This window comes from Oryctolagus cuniculus, chromosome 6, assembly GCF_964237555.1.
Source record: "Oryctolagus cuniculus chromosome 6, mOryCun1.1, whole genome shotgun sequence".
In the NCBI taxonomy this organism is placed as follows: domain Eukaryota; kingdom Metazoa; phylum Chordata; class Mammalia; order Lagomorpha; family Leporidae; genus Oryctolagus; species Oryctolagus cuniculus.
In genome coordinates, this window is record NC_091437.1 from 22,693,331 (window position 1) to 22,713,786 (window position 20,456).

At 55.2% G+C, this 20,456-nt stretch overlaps 1 protein-coding gene across 2 annotated transcripts in view; it reads left to right on the top strand.

The window, feature by feature from the left end:
* Positions 1 to 20,456, top strand: part of JADE2 (jade family PHD finger 2) — a 131,974-nt gene that overhangs the window by 20,787 nt on the left and 90,731 nt on the right. The window contains exon 3 of one of the 2 annotated variants that reach the window (XM_051844221.2): positions 327 to 472. In XM_051844221.2, the coding sequence (XP_051700181.1) occupies positions 458 to 472 (15 nt within the window). In that variant the 5' untranslated portion in view covers positions 327 to 457. Of the gene's footprint in view, positions 1 to 298; positions 473 to 20,456 lie in introns of those variants that run through there. The other variant, XM_070076103.1, reaches the window with a different exon arrangement.

Here is a 20,456-nt window from a genome sequence, read left to right on the forward strand (position 1 = left end):
CCCTGCAGGAGTGCTGAGAGCAGTCTCCAGGGATGTGAGCTGGTGTCTGGAACCTGTGAACCACACCGTGTTCCCTGAGCGTGAGCAGACGAGGCTGCAGGAAGGCCTGCACCCTCTCCCTCGGTGCTCCCCATTCCGTGGGCTTTCTCTGCTTGTGCGTCGGGTGAGTCCTTTGCCTTTGATTTCCAGGATGGGGTGGAGAAATGACAGTCCCTTGCTGCCGCATTTAATTGGAGAGGAGCACAGAGACCGAGATTATAATTATGACGTCTTAAATGTCAAGCTCTTCAAAAGTCTGCCGTTGCCCTCCCTGTCACCCTGAACAGCTCTGGGAACCGAAACCCTGCAGCGCCCCCAGAGCGTGCCCTGGGTCTCTCAGCCGGGCTTCACCTGGGAAATGTGAGTGACAGTGACGTGCAGGCAGCTGGAAGACGCACAGAGAACCGCGGAGCCTGGGATGAGCTCACAAGAGGTGAGTTGATGATCTGCTATTTATAGCCCCACTAAGAGGCTCTGGCCGCCAGCTCCATGTGAGGCTGGCTGGAAATGATGGCTTCGCAGAGCTGAGAGCACAGAACGAAATTGGTGATTCACGGGCAGCAGCCACTTGAAACACAAACGCTCCTGCGCCCGGCCCTACCAGCCCTCCCCGCCCCCTTGGCAGCTGGGGAGCTGTGCTGTCCACCTGCTGCGCCCTGGCCGGCTTGTGCTTGGGCACACTGGGAGGACAGGCAGGTTCTGCCCCGCCCGGGAGCTGTGAAGGGCAGTGGCTCCTGGGAGGGCTCTGAGGATCTCAGTCTCCACTCCCAGAGGCTGCGCGGGAACCAGGGCAAGAGGGCCTGCAGGTCAGAGAGGAAGGATGGCTCCTGCTCCTGCCCACGGTCTCCAGGGGCAACGCTGGCCACAGCGCAGCTTCCCGGTGATGCTTGTTCTAATGCACGTGCAAAACTATTCAACCAGGAAATCCTTGAGGCTTTCCGGTTTCTGCCCAGTCTGCAGCCCAGCACCTGTCACCTGTAGCTGTTGTTTGTTTTCTGTAGTAGTATTTTGGCTTCCAGACCAAAGTCTACTTGGAGGCCCCAACACAACTCACCCTGTGAGAGGAATGACCTGGAGGTCCCTTGGTGTCCTGCAGCCAGTGCCAGACTAAGGGAGCCAAACCGGGATACAGAGGCATAATCCAGCCAGGTTCTGGAGCCAGACTGTCTGGGTTCACATTCTGTTCCATCCTGCCCCCACCGCTCTGCACACAGGCCCAGGCACCTCAGCAGAGATCTCTGCCCACCAAGACCACACCCTGTCTCAGGCTGCCCAGCGTAATGGACTTCACTCCTGGGCAGCTTGGCCTGTGGCCTGGCCTGTGCCTGCCTGTGCCTTGAAACCAAGTCCCTGCCTGGTGGTACTGACCTTGCCTGGGCTTCACCTCCCTGACTCTTTAACCCCTGTGAGTCCTGGGGAGGGGGAGGGTCCCAGGTGCTGGGTGAAGGCAGGAAGCCACAGGCCGCCTGCCAGGGGAGGACCTGGGTGATGGGCAGGAAGGACACCCCTGGTCCACCAGCTGGACACGCAGCCAGGCCTGCTGATTCACGGGCGCTCTGGAAGCTTGGCTGTTTGTACATTCTCTCAGCTCCAGCTGTCGGCCAAAACGTAATTGTAGTTGTCACTTTGGCAGCGAGATGCTGTGATGTGTCCTAATACAAGTGCCTCGGCTCCAGGCAGTGAGCCGTTTGGGGTGGGCGGGACCTGCAGCTGCTCAGGCAGAGTGAGGCATTCTGGAAAGCAGTTCATGTGGTGTTCACCCAGGTGCAGGCCCAGGGGTGGCGTGAGCACCGGGGTGAGGCCCCACGGTGGGACGTACGCTGGCATCGGCCTGTATCTGCATCGGCTGTGATGCAATCCTGATTCTTCCTGTTCATGAGAGAGGCTGGCACTGACATGAGTGAGGCATTTGGGGCAGCTATGAGGGCTTGGAAAACAGCCTGTAGGCTTGTCATTAGGTAAGACTGCAGCATGGTATGGGGGGATGAGCTGTCAGGCCAGGAGATGGGGAGCAGTGTTGGGGAGATGTAGTGTAGGGACAGGGTGCTGAGATGGGCTGGGGCCAGACTGAGAAGGAAGGGGCTTGAAGACCAGGCCACAACACTTGGACCTGACCCCAGAGGCAATGGGGCATCATGGAATGACTTACGGGAGAGAGGGACGCTGTCAGATGGCTTGGGCTGGGCTCAAACATCCCTGAGCAGTGAGCCACATTGGCACTGAGGGTGAGGCCCGGCTTCCCCACAGCAGCTGGTGAGTTCTTGCTTCTTGGGAAGCCCTTTTGGCGCTGGCTGCCGCCGAGACTGTGTGCTCACTGCGGGAGAGGAGCAAGCAGCCAGGCCAGCTTGAGTATGCGTGGTGATCGAGGGAGGCGCCGTGCACCTGCCCCTGCTCCTCTTCAGTCCTTCTTGCCTGGGAGTGAATTCAGGAAGCACCCTTGTGCAGGAGATGGAACACACTGAGGGCAGGGGTAGGGGTGCCTGGGATGGAGAGGTAGCCCCAGTGCCCTTGATTCTGGCCCCCTTCCTACCTCACCCCCCCCCCCCAAAGCTAAGATGGCAAGCCTGCTCCGCCAAGGCATTCCTAGAAGGAAGCTTCCACCCTCCTGTGCTTAAGGAAAGACCGGTTTATGGCTTGGTGGATGGAGACAGAAGAATGTGAAGTGTTGGGAGCCACGACCAGCAGATGATTCAGCCAGGAGCGCGGAAGAAAAGGCATATCTGAACCATCATGTAAGTTAGGAGGAAGACACGATTCAGTTGACAAAAATGCCGTGTACCTCTCGGAAGTGCATTGTGCAAGACACGGCTTGGCAGGCGCTCTCCTCTCAGCTGCGGGCCGCCCAGGATGGGCTGCCTCTCAAGTTGCTGGGGAGGAGGGGCAGGTGGAGCTGATGCTCCACTCCGACTTCCACTTGCCATTAAGGGTTCTCTGAGCAGGGCTGCCAGGGCCAGCTACTGGACGGTGAAGAAGTCCAGCCTCTTGGGCAGCTCCTGATGCATGAAGGGTGCAGCGGGCACCTGGGACCCTGTCACATGGGTGCAGTGTGAACTGGAGCTCTTCCCCACCCCCTGGCTATCCCTGGCTGCTTTGCAGCAATATGTCAAGGTATAGTGTTGCCTTTTGGTTTGTTTTTTCCTTTACAATTCACACAATTGAATGATGACATCACTAGGCTTTTTATTTATTATTTAAAAAGTTGTATTTGTTTATTTGAGAGGCAGAGAAAGAAAGAGACAGAAACATCAAGAGCTCTCATCTGTTAATTCAGTCCCCACAGCCAGGAGCCAGGAAGTCAATCCAGGTCTCCCAAGGGGGTGGCAGGAGCCAAACTGCTTGAGCCATCATCACTGTCTCCCAGGGTCTGCATTAGCTGGAAGCTTGACCGAAGCCAGACATTGAACCCAAGGTGCTCTGATACGGGACATGGGCATCTTAATTACTAGACTTAATGCCTCCCCATGGGCTTCTGGGAGGTGGCAGGGAACTTTTTCAGTTGTAAAATGAACATACCATTAGAAAAGTTAAAAAAGTTTTACTATTAGTTGAGCCTAACAGATAATTATAAAGTTAGTACTATATATATTGTGACATAATGGGTAAAGCTGTCACCTGTGATGCTGGCGTCCCATATGGGCACCATATATGTCCCCACCGCTCCTCTAACTGTTTGGGCCTCTGCCACCCACGTGGCAGACCCAGATGGAGCTCCTGACTTTGGCGTGGCCTACCCCTGGCCATTGAGGCCATTTGGGGAGTGACCCAACAGATGGAAGATCTCTCTCTGGAACCCTGACTTTCAAATAAATAAATAAATCTCTTGAAAAAATAAAAAGAAGTTAGTGCTATTTTTCAGTATAGAAAGGTATTTTTAAAAAGTGACCCATGGGAGCAGTGCTGTGGCATGGCAGGTAAAGCCATTGCCTGCAGTGCTGGCATCCCATATGGTGCTTGTTTGAAACCTGGCTTCTCTACTTTCAATCCAGCTCTGTGCTATGGCCTGGGAAAACCAGCAGGAGATGGCCCAAGTGTTTGGGCACCTTCACCCACATGGGAGACCTGGAAGTTCCTGGCTCCTGGTTGTTTCAGCCATTTGGGGAGTGAACCAGTGGATAGAAGATCTCTCTTTCTCTCTCTTCTTCTGCCTCTCTATAACTCTACCTTTCAAATAAATTTAAAAAAAAAGTGACCCATAAGCATTTGCCTGAAATTCTTTTAGCATAGATTAAAAATTAAAATTATGCAAAAAGACATGAAAGAATGAATGCTTCCTCCTTTTCTTTCCCCTACAGGTAACCACTAACAATGGCTTGTGTCTTTTTCTAAATTATTTTGTAATATATCAGTAATGTTTCTAAACTGAGCACATGATCATACATTTTAAAAGAGGACGTAGCCATGACTCTCTTAGGATATAAAATTAACATGTGTCAAAGACTTAATTTAAATCATTAATTCATGAAGGAAGCAGTAAAATATTATAACCAATTCATGTTATGTGATGGCCAGGGCCAAAGGCATAACCTGGGGGAATGAATGCCACCCCTAGACTGAGCCCAGCGCCTGCTCCCCAGGCTCCGGAACCTTCTGCTGCCAGGGTAGCAGGCATTGGTGCTGTGAGTCAGGCCGACTCAGCGCTGGTGGTTGTGATGGGCCTTGCAAAACACCGTCAAGGGTTTTGTGAAAAGGGAAACAGATCAGAAACGCAGACAAGAGTGCAGAGCAGCAAAAAAGGCAGAATGCTTGTCCAGTGAGTTTCCAGTTCCTGGGATGTTCCTGCATTTGCATTGAGAGTCCCCTTTATGCTCGAGTCAGCTGGGTGGCTGTCTGTCCCGGTTGTTGCCTGCCTAGGAGAAGAGCTGACACCAGAGACATCCGGTGATCTAAGGACCTTGGGGGCTGGGGGTGTGTCTCAAACTCCCGCAGTCTCAGGGCGGCTTCCCCCAGAGCCCGGGGTGCTCGCTGGCATCACAGGGCTTCACACCCACCCTGGAGGGCGAGGACTTGCTCTGTGCCCTCGGACATCACCTCACTTCCTTAGGCAGGTTTTCCTGTATTAAGCATAGCGGGGGTTGGGGGGGGGCCTGTGGGGTCCGGTGAGAGCCACAGCTGTGAGTGCGAGGCAAGCAAGCGACTCGTGAGGTGGGAACTCCAGGTCTCTGCAGAAGTGCTCTGTGAGGAGGGATTCTGTGCAAATGGCCAGTCATGATTAATTCATGGCAGGCTCCTAGGCAGGGATCAGATTTCACAGATCTATTCATCTATCTACATACACTTATGTGGAGTGGCTCTCCTGAGGAGGAAATGTTCATTCAGCATAGGGCAGCACATCTACATCAAGGCTGCTAGTCCTTCTAAGGCAGCCTTTTAAAAAAAAAAAAAAAAAAAAAGATTTATTTTATTTATTTGAAAAGCAGAGTTACAGAGAAAGAGATCTTCCATCCGTTGGTTCATTCCCCAAATGGCTGTAATGGCTAGTGCTGGGCCACGCCAAAGCTAGGAGCCAGGAGCTTCATCCAGGTCTGTCACATGGGTGCAGGGGCCCAAGGACTTGGGCCGTCTTCTGCTGCTTTCCCAGGCCATTAGCAGGGAGCAGGATCGGAAGTGGAACAGCCGGGACATGAGCTAGCATCCATATGGGATGCTAGCATTGTAGGCAGTGGCTTAACCCACTGTGTCACAACACTAACCCCATAAATATTGCTTTCTTAGCATGCTCATTCATTCAGTGAGCACTTATTGAGCACCTACTGTGTGAGGGGCTCCATGGCAGGCACTGGAGTAGTGAGATGAAGCTGGTTGGCGCCTGCCCTTGTAGTGTAGGTGAAGACTTCAGCAAGGGGTGTAGGAAGCACCCAGAGAAGCAAACTCCTTAGTGTCCCAGCAACACTGAGGAGGAGCCCCACCCATGACCCCGTGTGCGTCTCCAGAGGAAGGCCTGGGGCTTCTGAGTGTGGCAGGAGCAGGCAGTGGGGCGTCACATGGGGTGCTGGAGCCTCAGAGGGAACTCTGTTCTTTACCTGTGGGTTGCGGGGGTTAAAAAAGCCAGGGCCTTGGGTGGCTCTGCACTTAGAGCAGCCGCCGTCTGTCCCTGTGGAGCAGCCTGGGGCTTAGAGACCTGCTGGGAGGCAGCCACAGGCTTGCAGAGCTGAGGAATGCAGTGCAGGGAACCAGTTGAAGGAATATTTTGGCAGAATTGAACCCGGAAAATGTGACAACGATGACCCCCAAGTTCTCTTTCAGAATGAGAAAGGGGGTGGACTGGGTGATACCAGATCCAGTCTGAGCCGCAGCGGGTATGGATGAGCCGGGCTGTCCAGCTGGCAGTATCTGCAGGCAGGTGGAGACACAGGATGGCTGGGAGGCTGGCCTGGACATGGGCGTGTAGTGGGAGAGGAGGGGACAGGGGAAAGTGCATGGGCTGCCCCGGGGTTTTCTCTATTCCTGCAGTGCCAGGGCGGGTGTCTTGAGGGGAGCATGTGGCAGAGAGTCAAGTGCTGGCCAAAAAATTCACCTTAAGGAATTGTGCTGCTGAAGGTTAGGAATGGCACTGGTTGTGAGTCCACATGGGTGCTGGAGTCATGACAAAGCAGGGGGTGAAGAGGAGGCTGCCCAGGGGTTGACTGTCCTGCAGGCAGGACACAGAGAAGGAGGGCTAGGCTGGCGGGACAGCTGCCATGGCTGAAGGTACCTGAGCCGGGCCCCTGGTCTCTGCTGAGGGTTTGCTACACACTGGCAGGCGGGGTCGTAGAAGGGTCACCTGTGCTCTTGGAGGTGTCCACTGCCATCCAAAACCAGCCACATCCACAGCAGCTGGGGAAGCAGCCCAGGGTGCCCCAGAGCACTTCATTCACAAGTCAGCCTGGACGTGATGGGTACCCCAGGGAGCCCTGTGCCAGGTAGGGTCCCCCAGGGATAGTGAGGCCCTGCAGGCGCAGGTGAGGTCAGGGCCTCCTGCTCCGTGGCCCAAGGTTCTCACGATAAGCCTCCTCTTCCAGACGTTTTGACACAAACCACTCAGTGTGTTACGAAGGTTTAGGTTTCAACCTGCCACTGGCAGCAGGGATGAGTGACAGCCTCTACCAGGCACTTCCAGTGAACGGTTCTTCCAAGAGTTTGTGACTGAGCGACAGAAAACTCCAAGTAATAGATGTTGAAACAGGAGAGGCTTTCTTCGCTTTTTCAAAAAATAAAAATAACGGATTAGGTCGGCATGTGGGGTTGCCTTGGCCCGCATACCTTCAAGAGGTCGAGAGTCCCTCTGTTTTGTTGGCCTTTGCTGTTACTGAGTAACAAACTGCTTCAACTCAGGGGCTTATCACAATAAGCATCTCAAACTTTCCTATTTAAAAAAAATTATTTATTTATTTGAAAGTTACAGAGGCAGAGATCTTCTACCCACTGGTCCATTCCCCAAATGCCCACAACAGCCAGGGCTGGGCCAGGCCCAAGTCAGGAGCCAGGAGATCCATCCAGGTCTCTTACGTGGGTGGCAGGGACCCAACTACTTGAGCCATCACCTGGTGTCACCGAGCGTGTGCACTAGCAGGAAGCTGGGATAAGGAGCAGAGCCGGGGCTTGAACCCAGGCACCACAGTTAGGGATGTGGGTGTCACAACCACCAGCACCCATGTCATCTCCCACTTTGTGTGTCAGGGTTCAGAGTGACTTAGCTGTTTGGTTCTGGCCTGAGCGCTCTCGCAAGGTTGCAGTAGCCATGGTAGATGGAGCTGTGGGGACTGCAGCATCTCTGGCAAGGTGGCTCTGGCTGTGGGCAGGAAGCTTGGCTTCCTCTGCACTTCACTTCCTCTGCAGGGTGGCCTGCGTGGCTGACAACACATCCTCCAGCTTCTGTGAGGCTAGACAAGGGATCCGAGAGAGAGTAAGACGATGATGACATCAGCTCAGACGTCATGCGCCCTGAGCTCGGCCCTACCCGGTGTAGGCGAAAACTAAACAAGGACACAAATACCAGACACTCGGAGTCATTGGGGGCCATTTCGGAAGCTCTTACCACATGTGCAAGCCCCTAAGTGTGACTCCATCCTTGTGTTCCAAAATGGCTGCTCTAACTCCAGCGATGAAGTTAGGCTAGCTGCAAAGGAGACTGAGAAACCCAGTGTTTGTTCTGGGTGTCCAAGTACTCTGCTAGACCACACACTGGGGAGCCGTTGAAGTCCCTGCCCCAGCAGTGGTGCTCCCACGATGGGCAGGGGAAGAAGTGGACAGAACTTCACTGCCTTGGGTTACTGGCCTGGCTAAAGACTTGGGACCCATCTCACCTTGTCTGGGGAGTAAGTGTATATGTGTGTGTGTGTGTATGTGTGTGTGTGTGTGTGACAGAGAAGGGGGAAGAGTGCGATTAGTGTTTCACCCTGTAATTAGTGAATCTCAGTGTGCAGAGAAAACAGTCCTTAGAGGCGCGAAGGAGACATGCACATAGAAACAGAGGCACTGTGGGAAGCCTAGCTGAGGGTGGCCCTGAAAATGAAGATGATTCAGAGAAAGGAGAACCATCCCGGGGAGGCACAGTGAGGGCAGCCTCATTCTATTCTCAGACCTGCAGGTTTCAATAAATTCCAGCCCGCCTGATTTACTGATCCAAGTGTAGATGCACAGATGGGCAGCTCAACCAGCTGTGTTTTTAAAAGATCATATGATTCCTGATCAATGAACCGAAGAGACCAAATGCAGAAGTGCTTTGAGCTGAGCTGCAGCTTTGGCTGGAGACCTCTTAGAGACCAGAGCCAGGGCTCAAGCAGCCAGCTGAGTGCTGACTCAAGCCAGGGCGGGTATGGAGGGTGGGGTCAGCAGCAGAGCCTGGCAGGCAGAACGGGAGCCATCAGTCAGCCAGAGATGTCCAAGGCTTGAAAAGCCACAGGAAGACAAGCAGCCCTGGCAGAAGGAAGGCGAGGTTCTGGCTGGGCCGAGTGACTGGTGACAGGGAGCACTGTGACCCTGGGGGTGCAAAGTCTGCAGTGAGGAGCCTGGGGCTGGGGCACTCAAGAGGGCAGGTACTGCTCAGGCTTTCTGGGTGGGGCCTGGCTTGCTTCTCTCATCCAAAGCCTGCTGGACAGTGGACCCTTGCCTCGAATCAAGAGTGGACTGGGGACTCAGGGGCACTTCCTGGATCAACACTCCCTGCCCACGGCTGGGGTGCTGGGCCAAGCTGGATGTGATCTTGGGTCCTGGATCCCCACCTGGTCACCTGCGGATGGACTTGTCAGGCTACCTGGCAGTGGGCACGCTCTCACTCCGGCTGTAGCCCATGCTGCTCACTGCTCGTGGGGTGTCAGTCCTCAGTGCCTTGCTGCTGTACCACAGAGAGGGGTCACGGGCGCTCCCAGGCTTCTCCCATCTACCTCAGCCTGCGTCCCAGGTTCACCAGCAAGACCTTGCAGGACACCTACAGAATCCTAGCTTGAGGCTCTTGTAAGAGCAACACCTCCAGGCACAGCTGAGGCCAGGGTCCAAGCTTGGGCAGGTAGAGGGCAGGGAGGAGAGAGAAAGCAGCCAGAAGGGCCTGGAATCGACCCAGACAACCTGGGACTGCGCTTCGTGGCTCTGCTGCACCAACACATGTTGAGCACCTGCTGCGCTAGCTACTCCCTGGGGACGGAGAGCAGAGGAAGGCTCCTCTGACGTCGCTCCTGACAGGCAAATAAAGCAAAACAGTAGAGGATGCAGTCTGCAGTGAGGGGTTAAGGGCAAGGTCCAGAAATAACGTGGAGGGCAGCGTGCAGCTTCCCAGAGGAGGTGGGGAGGGAACAGTTCTCAGCCAGAAGGAAGGGCTTCCCTGGCAGGGGCAAGAGCAGGCCCCAGAGTACTGAGCGGTCCCCCTGCCTGGGGTGGAGCTAAGGGAATCTCCCTCCCTGCTGTGTTCTCTGTGCTCTGAAGTTGCTGGGCTCCTGGGGATGGGGTAAGGCCTGGATTCTCTTCCCACTGAGCGGCCAGAGGAGCAGAGAAGATGCCCCTTCTCTGCAGGGGTGGTTGGGTTTCCTTTCATCTCTGGGTCTTGGGTTCGTGACTGGGGAGGAGGTGAGATCTCTGTAGTCTCGGAGAACCTTTTCCAGTCTTAGTCTATTTTCTGCTGCTGATAGCACAATGGCACAGTGTGGGTCGGTTATGAGGGGAAGGGCTTATTTTGGCAGTTCTGGTTCAAGGTCAAGGGGCTGCACCTTCTTGCTGGAAGAGTCCCAGGGTGATGAGAGCATCACACAGCAAGGGGCAGGGAGTGCGTGTGCGTCTCCTGGTCTCTCCCTCTTCTTATGAAGTCGCCAGTGTTCAGTCTTGGGGGTCCCACCCCGGGTACCCCATCCACCCCCTCTAGTCACCTCCTGAAGTGCCCACCTGTAACATCATGGTTAAGTTTCTTCCTTCCAAATTCCTCACCAAGAGCTTCGACCCCAGTGGGAATTTCAGAGGGAACAAATTACAGTCCAATGAAAGCACTGTGCGGCATCCGTTTCCTGTGTGTGTGGTTCCCCAAGTTGCCTGGGGGGAGGGAACGTGATGTCTGGCCATCTCCAGTGGCCTGTGATGGGGCAGCAGGCAGGGAGGGAAGCTCACTGGGTGGGGCACCCTGGCTCTCCCGCCCCTGCTATCACATCCAGGCCCCTGAGGTCTCTGGGTCTTCTCAGGACCCGTGAGAACCGCCAGCATCACAAACCTCCACTCTGCCTCTTGTGGCCGGCGCTAGAGTAGAAGAGTGACCTGGTTCACCCTAGCCACTCTTCCTCCAGGACTCAGGAAAATGTGAGATGCAAATTAACTGCCAGCTGAGCACAAAACAAACACCTGCTCTGGAGTTGTCTTATGCAAGCAGAAGGAACCATGGGCCCTGAGAGGTGCAGCCGCCACCACCTCTTCTTTGGGGCAAGGGTGGCAGGTGGGACAGACCTACAGCCATACTGGGACGGCTCCGTGTCTTGAGCTCCAGATGGAACAGGAGCTTCAGGCACAGAGCTGCTGGGACCCAGACAGGCTGTGGCGAGCTTGAGGTGCAGATGGAGGGGGCCCTGCCCTTGGTCTCTAGGCCTGGACAGCTCAGCTCCACCCAGGACCCCTTCTCCTGGTTCTTGCTCTTCTCACTGGCAGTCCTGGCCCCCTCTCACCTCTGGCAGCTCCAGTCGCAAGGCCTAGCTCGGGTCTCAGCCCTGTGGTTCAGAAACCCTCTCATTACACAGGTCAGGCATTTGGTCTGCTGGTTAAGATGCCACTTAAGACACTCACATCCCCCATCAGAATGCATGGGGTCAGTGTCTGGCTCCGGCTCCTCTGACTCCAGCTTCTTGCTGGGTGGGCCCTGGGAGTCGCAGTGGTGGCTCAAGTGATTGGGTTTCTTTACTCATGTGGAAGTCCTAGACTGAGTCCCCAGGTCCTTCCCAGCGTGGCACCCTGCACAGCCCCAGCTGTCACAAGCATTTGGGGAGTAAATCAGAAGACGGCCCCTCCCTCCCTCCCTCCATCCCTCCCTCCCTCTCCCTCACTCTCCCTCTCCCCCTCCCTTTCTCCCTCCCTCCCCTTCTCTCTCTCTCTTTCTCTCTCTCTCTCTCTCTCCATTCAACTACGTGAATAACAATTTTAGAATGTTACAAGGAAAGAAAGAGCCCTTTCGTCATTACAACCTTCTCTGTCGGCCTTCAGGGCCCCTAGTGCTGTATTCTCTCTCCCCGCACCAGTCCTCCCACGTGCTTGTCCTTGTCCTCTACTCACAAGGCCCTCCCACCTTGTCCTTTGCTAAGCGCCCCCTCCTCACTGCCATGGACACCTGGCCCACCTTGTCCAGCCCAGCTTCCCTGCATTCCTGCCCGCCAAGCTTCCTTGTCATCCCCTGCCCTCTGAACCCATGGCCTGAGGGATGGAGCTTTTTACTAGATTTGCATCTGTAATTACAGGAGTGAGCCACGCTTGTAAAAGCATTCCCACATTACAGAAGCGCACAGCAACGTGAGCGAGCGTCAGCCCAGTTCTCCTTTCCCAGGAAGGCCCTCCGGTGAGCTCGCAGCTGCCTGTGCACACAGAAGGCCATCTCGCCCAGCGTGCAGGGCCTGGGGGACCTTCGAGAGCTCTGTGAGGTGCTGGTGGCAGCAGTAGGGTTGGTGGAAGAGCTCTGAGGGTCGAGAGCTGTGCTGCTTTGAAAGCAAATCCTCAAGGTCAGCTTGTGGGATCCCTTGATTTCTTTCACAAGTTGGTTCAAAGAACAGAGCCCCAGGGAGGCATTCCTAGTTTGTGTGGGAATAGTCATTCTATTCACCCAAGAGCCAGCAACTTGAGTTCAAAAGGCAACCAGGTCTCCAGAGATTGCCCTTGGCCTAGCCCAACTTGCTGCTACAAGCCCAGGCTGAGCTGAGCCTAAGTCTGGCAGCCTTGGTGGTGTGGTCCCTAGTCACAAGGGCAGAGGCGGAGCTTGCGCCTGGGCCCCTCCTTCTCCAGCCTGGGCTTTTGCCTGCTCCCTGGAAGCCCCTGTGTTCTGTTTGCTCAACTTGGAACTCCTCTACTGCCCTACACCAGGGGCGTGCGTGTGCCCTGGTCGCAAAGCAGTGATTATCCCTGCAGTGCGCGTAGCCCGAGAGAAGTCCACCCCAGGGGCCCTGTCCTTAAGAGAGGATCTGGTGAAGAACCAGTGTGCCTTTCCTTCAACGGAGCCCCAGCTCACGTTTCTAGGGGGTCTCCAGGTAACCTGAGAGGCCACATCTCTCCCCTACCCCTCGATTCAAATCAACAGAGGAGGAACCAGGGGACCCTGCAGAGGGACCCCTTAGCCCCAGCTGAGGCATGTCAGGGGTGGCCAGGTAAAGATGAGCTGAGCGTTCCTTGCAGTGAGAGTACCCCAAGCAAAGACTAGGGGGTGAGAAGCAGCACAGTGGCAAGAGACCCAACGCAGCCAAGCCTTGCATGGGAGGGGGTAGCTAGCTGGGGGTACAGACCCTTCACAGCCAGGGCCAAGGGCAGCGGGGGTCAATGAAGGGTCTTACACAGGGGGTGATGTTTTAGACAGAAGACTCTAATACCACACAGACTGTGGGCTGGAACTAAGTTCAGAGCAAGAGAACGCTTTTGGGTGAGGAGTGATGGTGGCCTGGCCCAGTGCAGACACAGTGGAGAACAGAGACCAGCATGGGAGCATGGGCTGGGGATGGGGGTGCGATGGGGAAGAGGATCCTGGCTTGCTTGTTGAGGTTGTAGATCCCAGACCTACAACTGTTCTTAACAAACCACTGTTAAATGGATGAACTTGGGGTGTGGGGACCCCAGCTTCCATATGTGAGGATTGAAGGCCAGTGCCAAGTGACAAGCCCCGGCCTGGCCATCAGGCTGCTGACATTGGTGAACTCCGACTGGGTGCCCGATTTTGATTTTTTGGCAGAGTTACAGAAAGGCAGAGGCAGAGAGAGAGAGAGAGAGAGAGAGAGAGAGAGGTCTTCCATGCACTCATTCATTCCCCAAATGGCTGCAAAGGGCGGAGCTGGGCCAATCTGAAGCCAAGAGCTAGGAGCCTCCATGTCTCCCACATGGGTGCGGGGGCCCAAGCACTTGGGCCATCTTCTACAGCTTTCTCAGGCCATAGCAGAGAGCTGGATCGGAAGTGGAGCATCTGGGACTTGAACCGGTGCCCATATGGGGTGCCGGCACTGCTGGTGGCAGCTTTACCCACTACACAGCACTGTCTCCCAGATCTTGATTTTGGGACCATGCTTGGGAGGCTGCCAGACACCCTAATTCTGGAGCAGATACCCAGGTGCACAGATGACTGGCAGCCATCCCAGTGCTCACCTGATGATAAACCCAATGTCCCCAGTCGATCGGCAACACTCAGAACAGAGCTGGTGTGTGCGTGCCCAGCTCCCTTCTGCCCCCACCGCTTCGCACCCTGCTCTGCCCTCACCTACTCTCTGTGCTGGAACACTTGCCCTCACTGGCAACGAAGCTTTTCTACGTAGCTCCCTTTGATCCCGAGTCTCCTCACAAGCCAGGGACTACCCCCAGCCACAGGGGCCTGAAGAGGCTCCAACAGAGTTAGGCTGTGGTTTCCAAGTTCTCCTGGGTACCTGGGAGAGCAGCGGGTGGCCCAGCAGGGGCCTGTGAAACTCCAGAGCTTTGGGCTGTGGGATATGGTAGAACAGACGCAAGAATGCCAAAGTCTTGGTTTTGTTGGTGACCTTGGACTTGGCCTTTGCCTCTTTGGTCCCTCCCTCCCTGAGCCCTCACCATCTGCACCTGCTGCTTCCTCTTCTCTTTCTTCTTTGCCTCCTTGGCTCCTTCTCATCCTTCACGTCTTTGCTTTTTCAAGGAAGACTTCACCAACTTCCTGGTCCACGTCCGATTCCACAGTTAATCTTTTTTTTTTATAAATAAGACTTATTGATTGGCCGGCGCCGTGGCTCAACAGGCTAATCCTCCGCCTTGCGGCGCCGGCACACCACGTTCTAGTCCCGGTCGGGGTGTCGGATTCTGTCCCGGTTGCCCCTCTTCCAGGCCGGCTCTCTGCTGTGGCCAGGGAGTGCAGGGGAGGATGGCCCAAGTCCTTGGGCCCTGCACCCCATGGGAGACCAGGAAAAGCACCTGGCTCCTGGCTTCGGATCAGCGCGATGTGCCGGCCGCGGCGGCCATTGGAGGGTGAACCAACGGAAAAGGAAGACCTTTCTCTCTGTCTCTCTCTCTCTCTCTCTCGCTGTCCACTCTGCCTGTCAAAAAAAAAAAAAAAAAAAGACTTATTGATTTATTTGAAGGGCAGAATTACACACACACACACACACACACACACACACAAGTGAGACAGAGAGAGCTTTCATCTGTTAGTTCACTCCCCAAGTAGCCGCAATGGTGGGAACTGAGCTAATCTGAAATTGGGAGGCAGGAGCTTCTTCCTGGTTTCCTATGTAGCTGCAGGGGCCCAAGCACATGGCCCATCTTCCGCTGCTTTCCCAAGCATGTTAACAGGGAATTGCATTGGAAATGGAGCAGCAGGGACTCCAACCAGTGCCCACATGAGATGCCTATGCCACAGGCAGCAGCTTTACCCGCTACACCACGGCACTGGCCCCAGGTTCCACAGTTAAATAGCCCCGTGAATTGTGTACCATTACTCCCTCCTGTTCATTAGGCTTTTTGGTTTGTTTGTTACCATCTGTCTTCCCCAACATGGAGGAAGGTCCTGCCTGACTCATTGCTGGGTCCCCAGCCCCTGGCAAGGGGGCCTCTCCCAGGAGTAGGCACTGAATGAATGATTGAATGCGCGGATGTGTGGATGGGTGCAGAGGAGGCCCAATTGGGTCAGAGTGTTGCTGAAGCTTGCTTGGCCTCCTCTGCTCCATCTCTGAAACAACAGGCAGCTTTGCTGCTGTCTGCAGGACTTGTGTATTTCTCAGGGTTGGAGGCAGCTCGGGAGCGTTTGAGATGGAGGCTCCCATTTGCCTCGACGGCCTTATTTTCTGATATGTCACAGAGCTGTGAATCTCAGGACAGAAACTCTGGCTCTGCCAGAAACCCCACACCATTGTCAGAGGTGGAGATGGACAACTGCTTCCTGGGCAGGGCCTGTGTCCAGACGTCCAGCCCTGTCTCCTAAAGTTAGGGCAAGAAAGGCCCTTAAAAGGGGCGGGGGTACTTATTTGAAAGGCAGAATGACAGAGAGAGAGAAAGAGAAGGAGAGATATCCATCCGCTGGTTCACCCCCAAATGGCCAAAAATGCCAGGGCTGGGCCAGCCCACAGCCAGGAGCCAGTAACTCCATCCAGGTCTTCCACGTGGGTGGCAGGGGACCTGGCTGCCTTCCCAAGAGCTTTAGCACAGCGCTAGATCAGAAATGGAGTAGCTGGGACTCAAGCTGGCACTTCAGTATGGTGTCCCAGCATCGCAAGTGTTGGTTTAGCCTGCTGCGCCACAATAGTAACCCCAAGAAAGGCCCATCTGTGTGCCCCGTTGCCAGGCAAGGAGCATGGATGAGTGTCACGGCTCAGAACTGGGAACTGTGCCCCTGGGGAGGCCCAGAGTTCTGCTCGTGTGTCCAGCTGTCTGTGCAGTGCACTGAGTGGAGGAGCTTTCGGAGACAGAGCTCAGGGATCATGAGCCGCCCCCCAGAAGTCTAGCCTGCACAGGAAGGCCACCTGTGCACCGCTGCTGCTGCTGCAGACAGACCTCAGCTGTGAAGGTCTGGTCTGCTTCACACGCACCAGGACGGGGGGCTCATCTCTGTCATCAGCGCCAGGTGGCTCTGCCCAGCCATCCCCTCTCTGCGGGCGGAGAACTGCCCACTCCTCTTCCCCCAGCCTTGAGGAACCATGTTCCTTCTGTAGGGGCCGGCCTGTCTAGTGGTCAGGGTGACACACAGTGCTCAGCCACATCAAAAACGGTGCCTGTGTCCTGAGAGCTAGCAAGGGGAGCTCATGCCCTAACCAACAAGGAGCTGGAGAACTTGAAGGAGGGAAAGGAGGAGCCTTCTCAGTGCCTTGAAAATGCAGTGTCCAGTATACTGCTGGGTAAACCCCTCCCCAGAGACCTCGCTCAGGTGGAAGGAGCCCAGGAAGAGCCAAGGCTTCTGGGCTTTTTAAAGCTGGGCAGGGGCCCACTGCTGTGGCTTAGTGGGTTAATCCTCTGCCGGTGGCACTGGCATCCCATGTGGGCACTGGTTCAAGTCCCAACTGCTTTAGTTCCGATCCAGCTCTCTGCTGTGGCCTGGGAAAGCAGTAGAAGATGACCCAAGTCCTTGGACCCCTGCACCCATGTGGGAGACCGGGAAGAGGCTCCTGGCTCCTGGCTTTGGATCGGCCCAGCTCCGGCCATTGCAGCCAGTTTGGGAGTGAACCAGTGGATGGAAGACCTGTCCCTCTGTCTCTCCCCTTCTCTGTAACTCTACCCCTGCAATAGATAGGTAGGTAGGTAGATAGATAGATAGAGTGAGTGAGTGAGAGAGAGAGTGAGTGAGTGAGTATTAAAGAAAGGAAGGAAGGAAAGAAAGAGAAAGAAGGAAAAGAAAAATAGAAAGCCGGGTAGCCGTTGCCCCCGCCCTTAGATGCACCGAGTCTGTGCCTGCCGCTTCTGCTCAGGCTCTCGCTCATCGTCACGGCTGTGCTGCCTCCCAGTCCCCGTGGAATTCCCTCACTATCTCAGCCCTCTGTAAAATATTAGTCAATGCTATGGAGATAAAATCACTATCAAAATCCCCATTTTGTTTTTTTTTAGAAATGGAAAAATACCTCCAAAAATTCCTATGTCATCCCCAGGGACCCCATATAGCCAAAACAGTCTTGAAAAGCAACACAACTGGAGATTCACACCTCCTGACTTCAAAATTTACTGCAAAGCCACAGTAAAACTGGTGCTAGCGTGGGGACAGACATCGCAGTGGACTTGGACAGAGCTCAGAAATAACCTTCATAGGGACAGGGTCAAATGATTTCCAGCAAGGGGGCCAGGATGGGGAAAGCACAGACTTGAAACGAATGGTTGGAAAAAGAATAAAACAAGAACAGAAGAGGGAAAAGAATGCAATCAGAAGGGCTGCACTATGGTGCAGTAGGTTAAGCCTCTGCCTGTGGCGCCGACATCCCAGATGGGCACCAGTTCATGTCCCAGATGTGCCATTTCGGATCCAGTTCCCTGCTAATGGCCTGGGAAATAAGCAGAAGATGGCCCAAGTGTGTGGAGCCTCTGCTCCCATGTGGGAGACGTGGAAGAAGCTCCTGGCTCCTGGCTTTGGATCAGCCCACCTCTGGCCGTTGCAGCCATTTAGGGAGTAAACCAGTGGATGGAAGACCTTTCTCTCTGTTTCTCCATCTCTTTGGCTGTAATCCTACCTCTCAAATAAATAAATAAATCTTTAAAAAAAAGAGAGAAAAAAAATACCAACCAAAACCATGAGAAGCTATCTTACACAGCTTAGAATGGTGATGATAGGAGAGAGGGAGAGAGAGAGGAGTTTGGCAGGGATGTGGAGAATTGGGACCCTCGTGGATTGCTGGTAGACAAGTACATGGTGCAGCTGCTATGGCCGCTGATTGCTCTCCACCTCTGAGGGACATTCTGAGCATCCAACAGGATTAGAAATGCAAAGCTGCAGGCACAGTGAAGGGTGCTTAGGGAATGCTGAATATATGATTGCTACTGTCACGACTTTTCTTCATCCTTCATCCTGGCCTGAATGCCCCCCAGGTCCCACCTACCTTCGCTCCTCATCCCTCGAGCCCCAGCCCCACTCCTACCCCCAGCACAAGGTGTTCTTGCCCTCTTCAGCCCACTGACAGCCATGGCGCACCTTGGTGTTCAAGGAAAATCCCATTCCATACGGTTGTCACGAAGCGTAAATCATGCTAAACCACTAAATGATGGAAAGCATGCAAAAATGCTTAGAAGGTACTGGATCGGAAGTGGAGCAGCTGGGACATGAACTGATGCCCATCCAGGATGTCGGCGCCACAGGCAGAGGCTTAACCTACTGCACCACAGTGCCGGCTCTTCTGGTTTCATTCAGTAAGAGACAGAGATGATTGCGATGACAACGTTGAGGACGGGCTATGGTTATCTCATGTGTCTCTTGTGTCTCCATTGTGACTGTCATCCTAGGAAGAAGACTTAAAAATGGGGAACTAGGAGACCAAGAAGTGACAGGTGTTAAGGCAGGGGTGGGAACCTTTCTTCTGCCAAGGGCCATTTGGATATCTACAACACCATTTGCACTCAGGCCACACTTTGAGGCCCTACCTATAGTTGCCTCTGTGAGGTCAGAGCAGAGGATTTTGCGGGCCCCCACCGCTGTGTTAGCGGGTGGGGGCGCAGGTTCAGCAGGGATTTACAGAGCCACGGAGGGGCTGGCAGAGCAGGACAGTCGTCTTCATCTTGAAAGATGGCAGTCAAGGGGCCAGGGGGATGGGAGAGTCGCAGTGGAGAAGCTAGGTGCACGCAGACTGAGGGCAGAGTGGCCGAGGGCAGTGGCCAAGGGGGCACGAGGTGGGGCTGAAGCCAGATTGGGCAGGACCCTCACCCAGGACAGAGCACAGCCAGCCTAGAGGGGTTGCAGCTGGGGAGGTACCACCTGACCTGCGTCTTGAGATGCTCACTGAGGCTGCTGGATGAAGAATGGACGGCAGGGGGCAGGGGTAGGAGCAGGCAGGGTGGATGCCGCTGCAGGAATCCAGGAGAGAGGAGGCAATGGCCTGGCCTAGGTGGTGCGGAGGAGGTGGAGGGCTATGTAAGATTGTAGAAGCGTTTCACAGGAAGAGGCACCAAGGCTTGCTGCCAGATTGGCTGTGGGGCTCAGGGACCTGGGGCCGAGTGGACAGTGAGACCCAGCAGCTGCGGCAGACAGGGCGAGAGGAGAAGACTGGCATCTGGCTGCTGGGAGTGGAGGGATCCACTCGCCTCTCCCATGTTTGCCAGTTACACATTCACAGCCTCCCCAGCCAGAGAGTTCTTGGCATCCAACTGTGTCCTTCCAGCTGTAATCTGAGCTCAGGCCATTCCACGCTGCCCGTGTTGCGTCTGCCCAGTGCTGAGAGGCCAAGGGAGCGAGGGATGGCCTGGGGGCCTAGGGCTTGGGTGGCAGGCATGCCTCATGCATGACCGAGATCAAGCCGGCCAGGCCCCGGTGCCTGTGCCAGGGTGCGTGGGCTGTAGGACCCGGTGCAGCAGCCTCCTGCCCTAAGTACTTCAGGTCCACACACGTCCCTGCACCCTGCCTCTGCAGCCCTCTCAGATCAGAGCCTTCCCCGGGGCCCCCAAGGTGGCTTCTTCCTCATGGCTCCTTCAGAGGGAGGAGGTGGGGAGCAGAACCTCTGATCTTGATGCCAGGCACAAACCCCACAAAATTACTTAGCAGAAGGCAAAACTTCAGAAACCCACACCTGGGGCTTGGGCCCGGTGGTCTGACGATTAGAATGGCTGCTGGCGGGAGGCAGAGGCGCAGGGAATGGCGGGGGCGCTTCTAGGGCTGGGCTGTCCCTTCTGTGCCTCATCATACCAACCTGCAGGTGGGGGCTGAGGGTCCATGGACTGGCCAGTTGGAACCCCAGAACTACCCGAGATCAACTTGCCTTGAATTTGGGGTCTCATCAACAGCTCCCTCATCCCCCATCTTGTCCTCCTCGAAAGTGCCACTTGGTACCCACGTCCTGGAAACCTGCTCCCCGGCACAGCTCAGGGAAGCGTCCCGGCCTCAGGATCTGATGCACTCACTTCAGTGAGACTGAAGCCCCAGGCACCCCTCCCTCAGCTTTTCCCTGGCCGATTCCTCAGCCAGTCACGTGCCTGCAGGGAGGTGCAGGGAAGAGCAGTGGACAGGTAGTTGGCGGCATGGAGTCCAGCCGGCTGGGACACAGGGAAGCAGGGCAGCTGACCCCACAGCGGGTCATGGCATTCTGGCAGATCATGAAATCTGGAGTGGCACAGTGGATTCACAAAGGTGGCCAGGCTCCATCCCT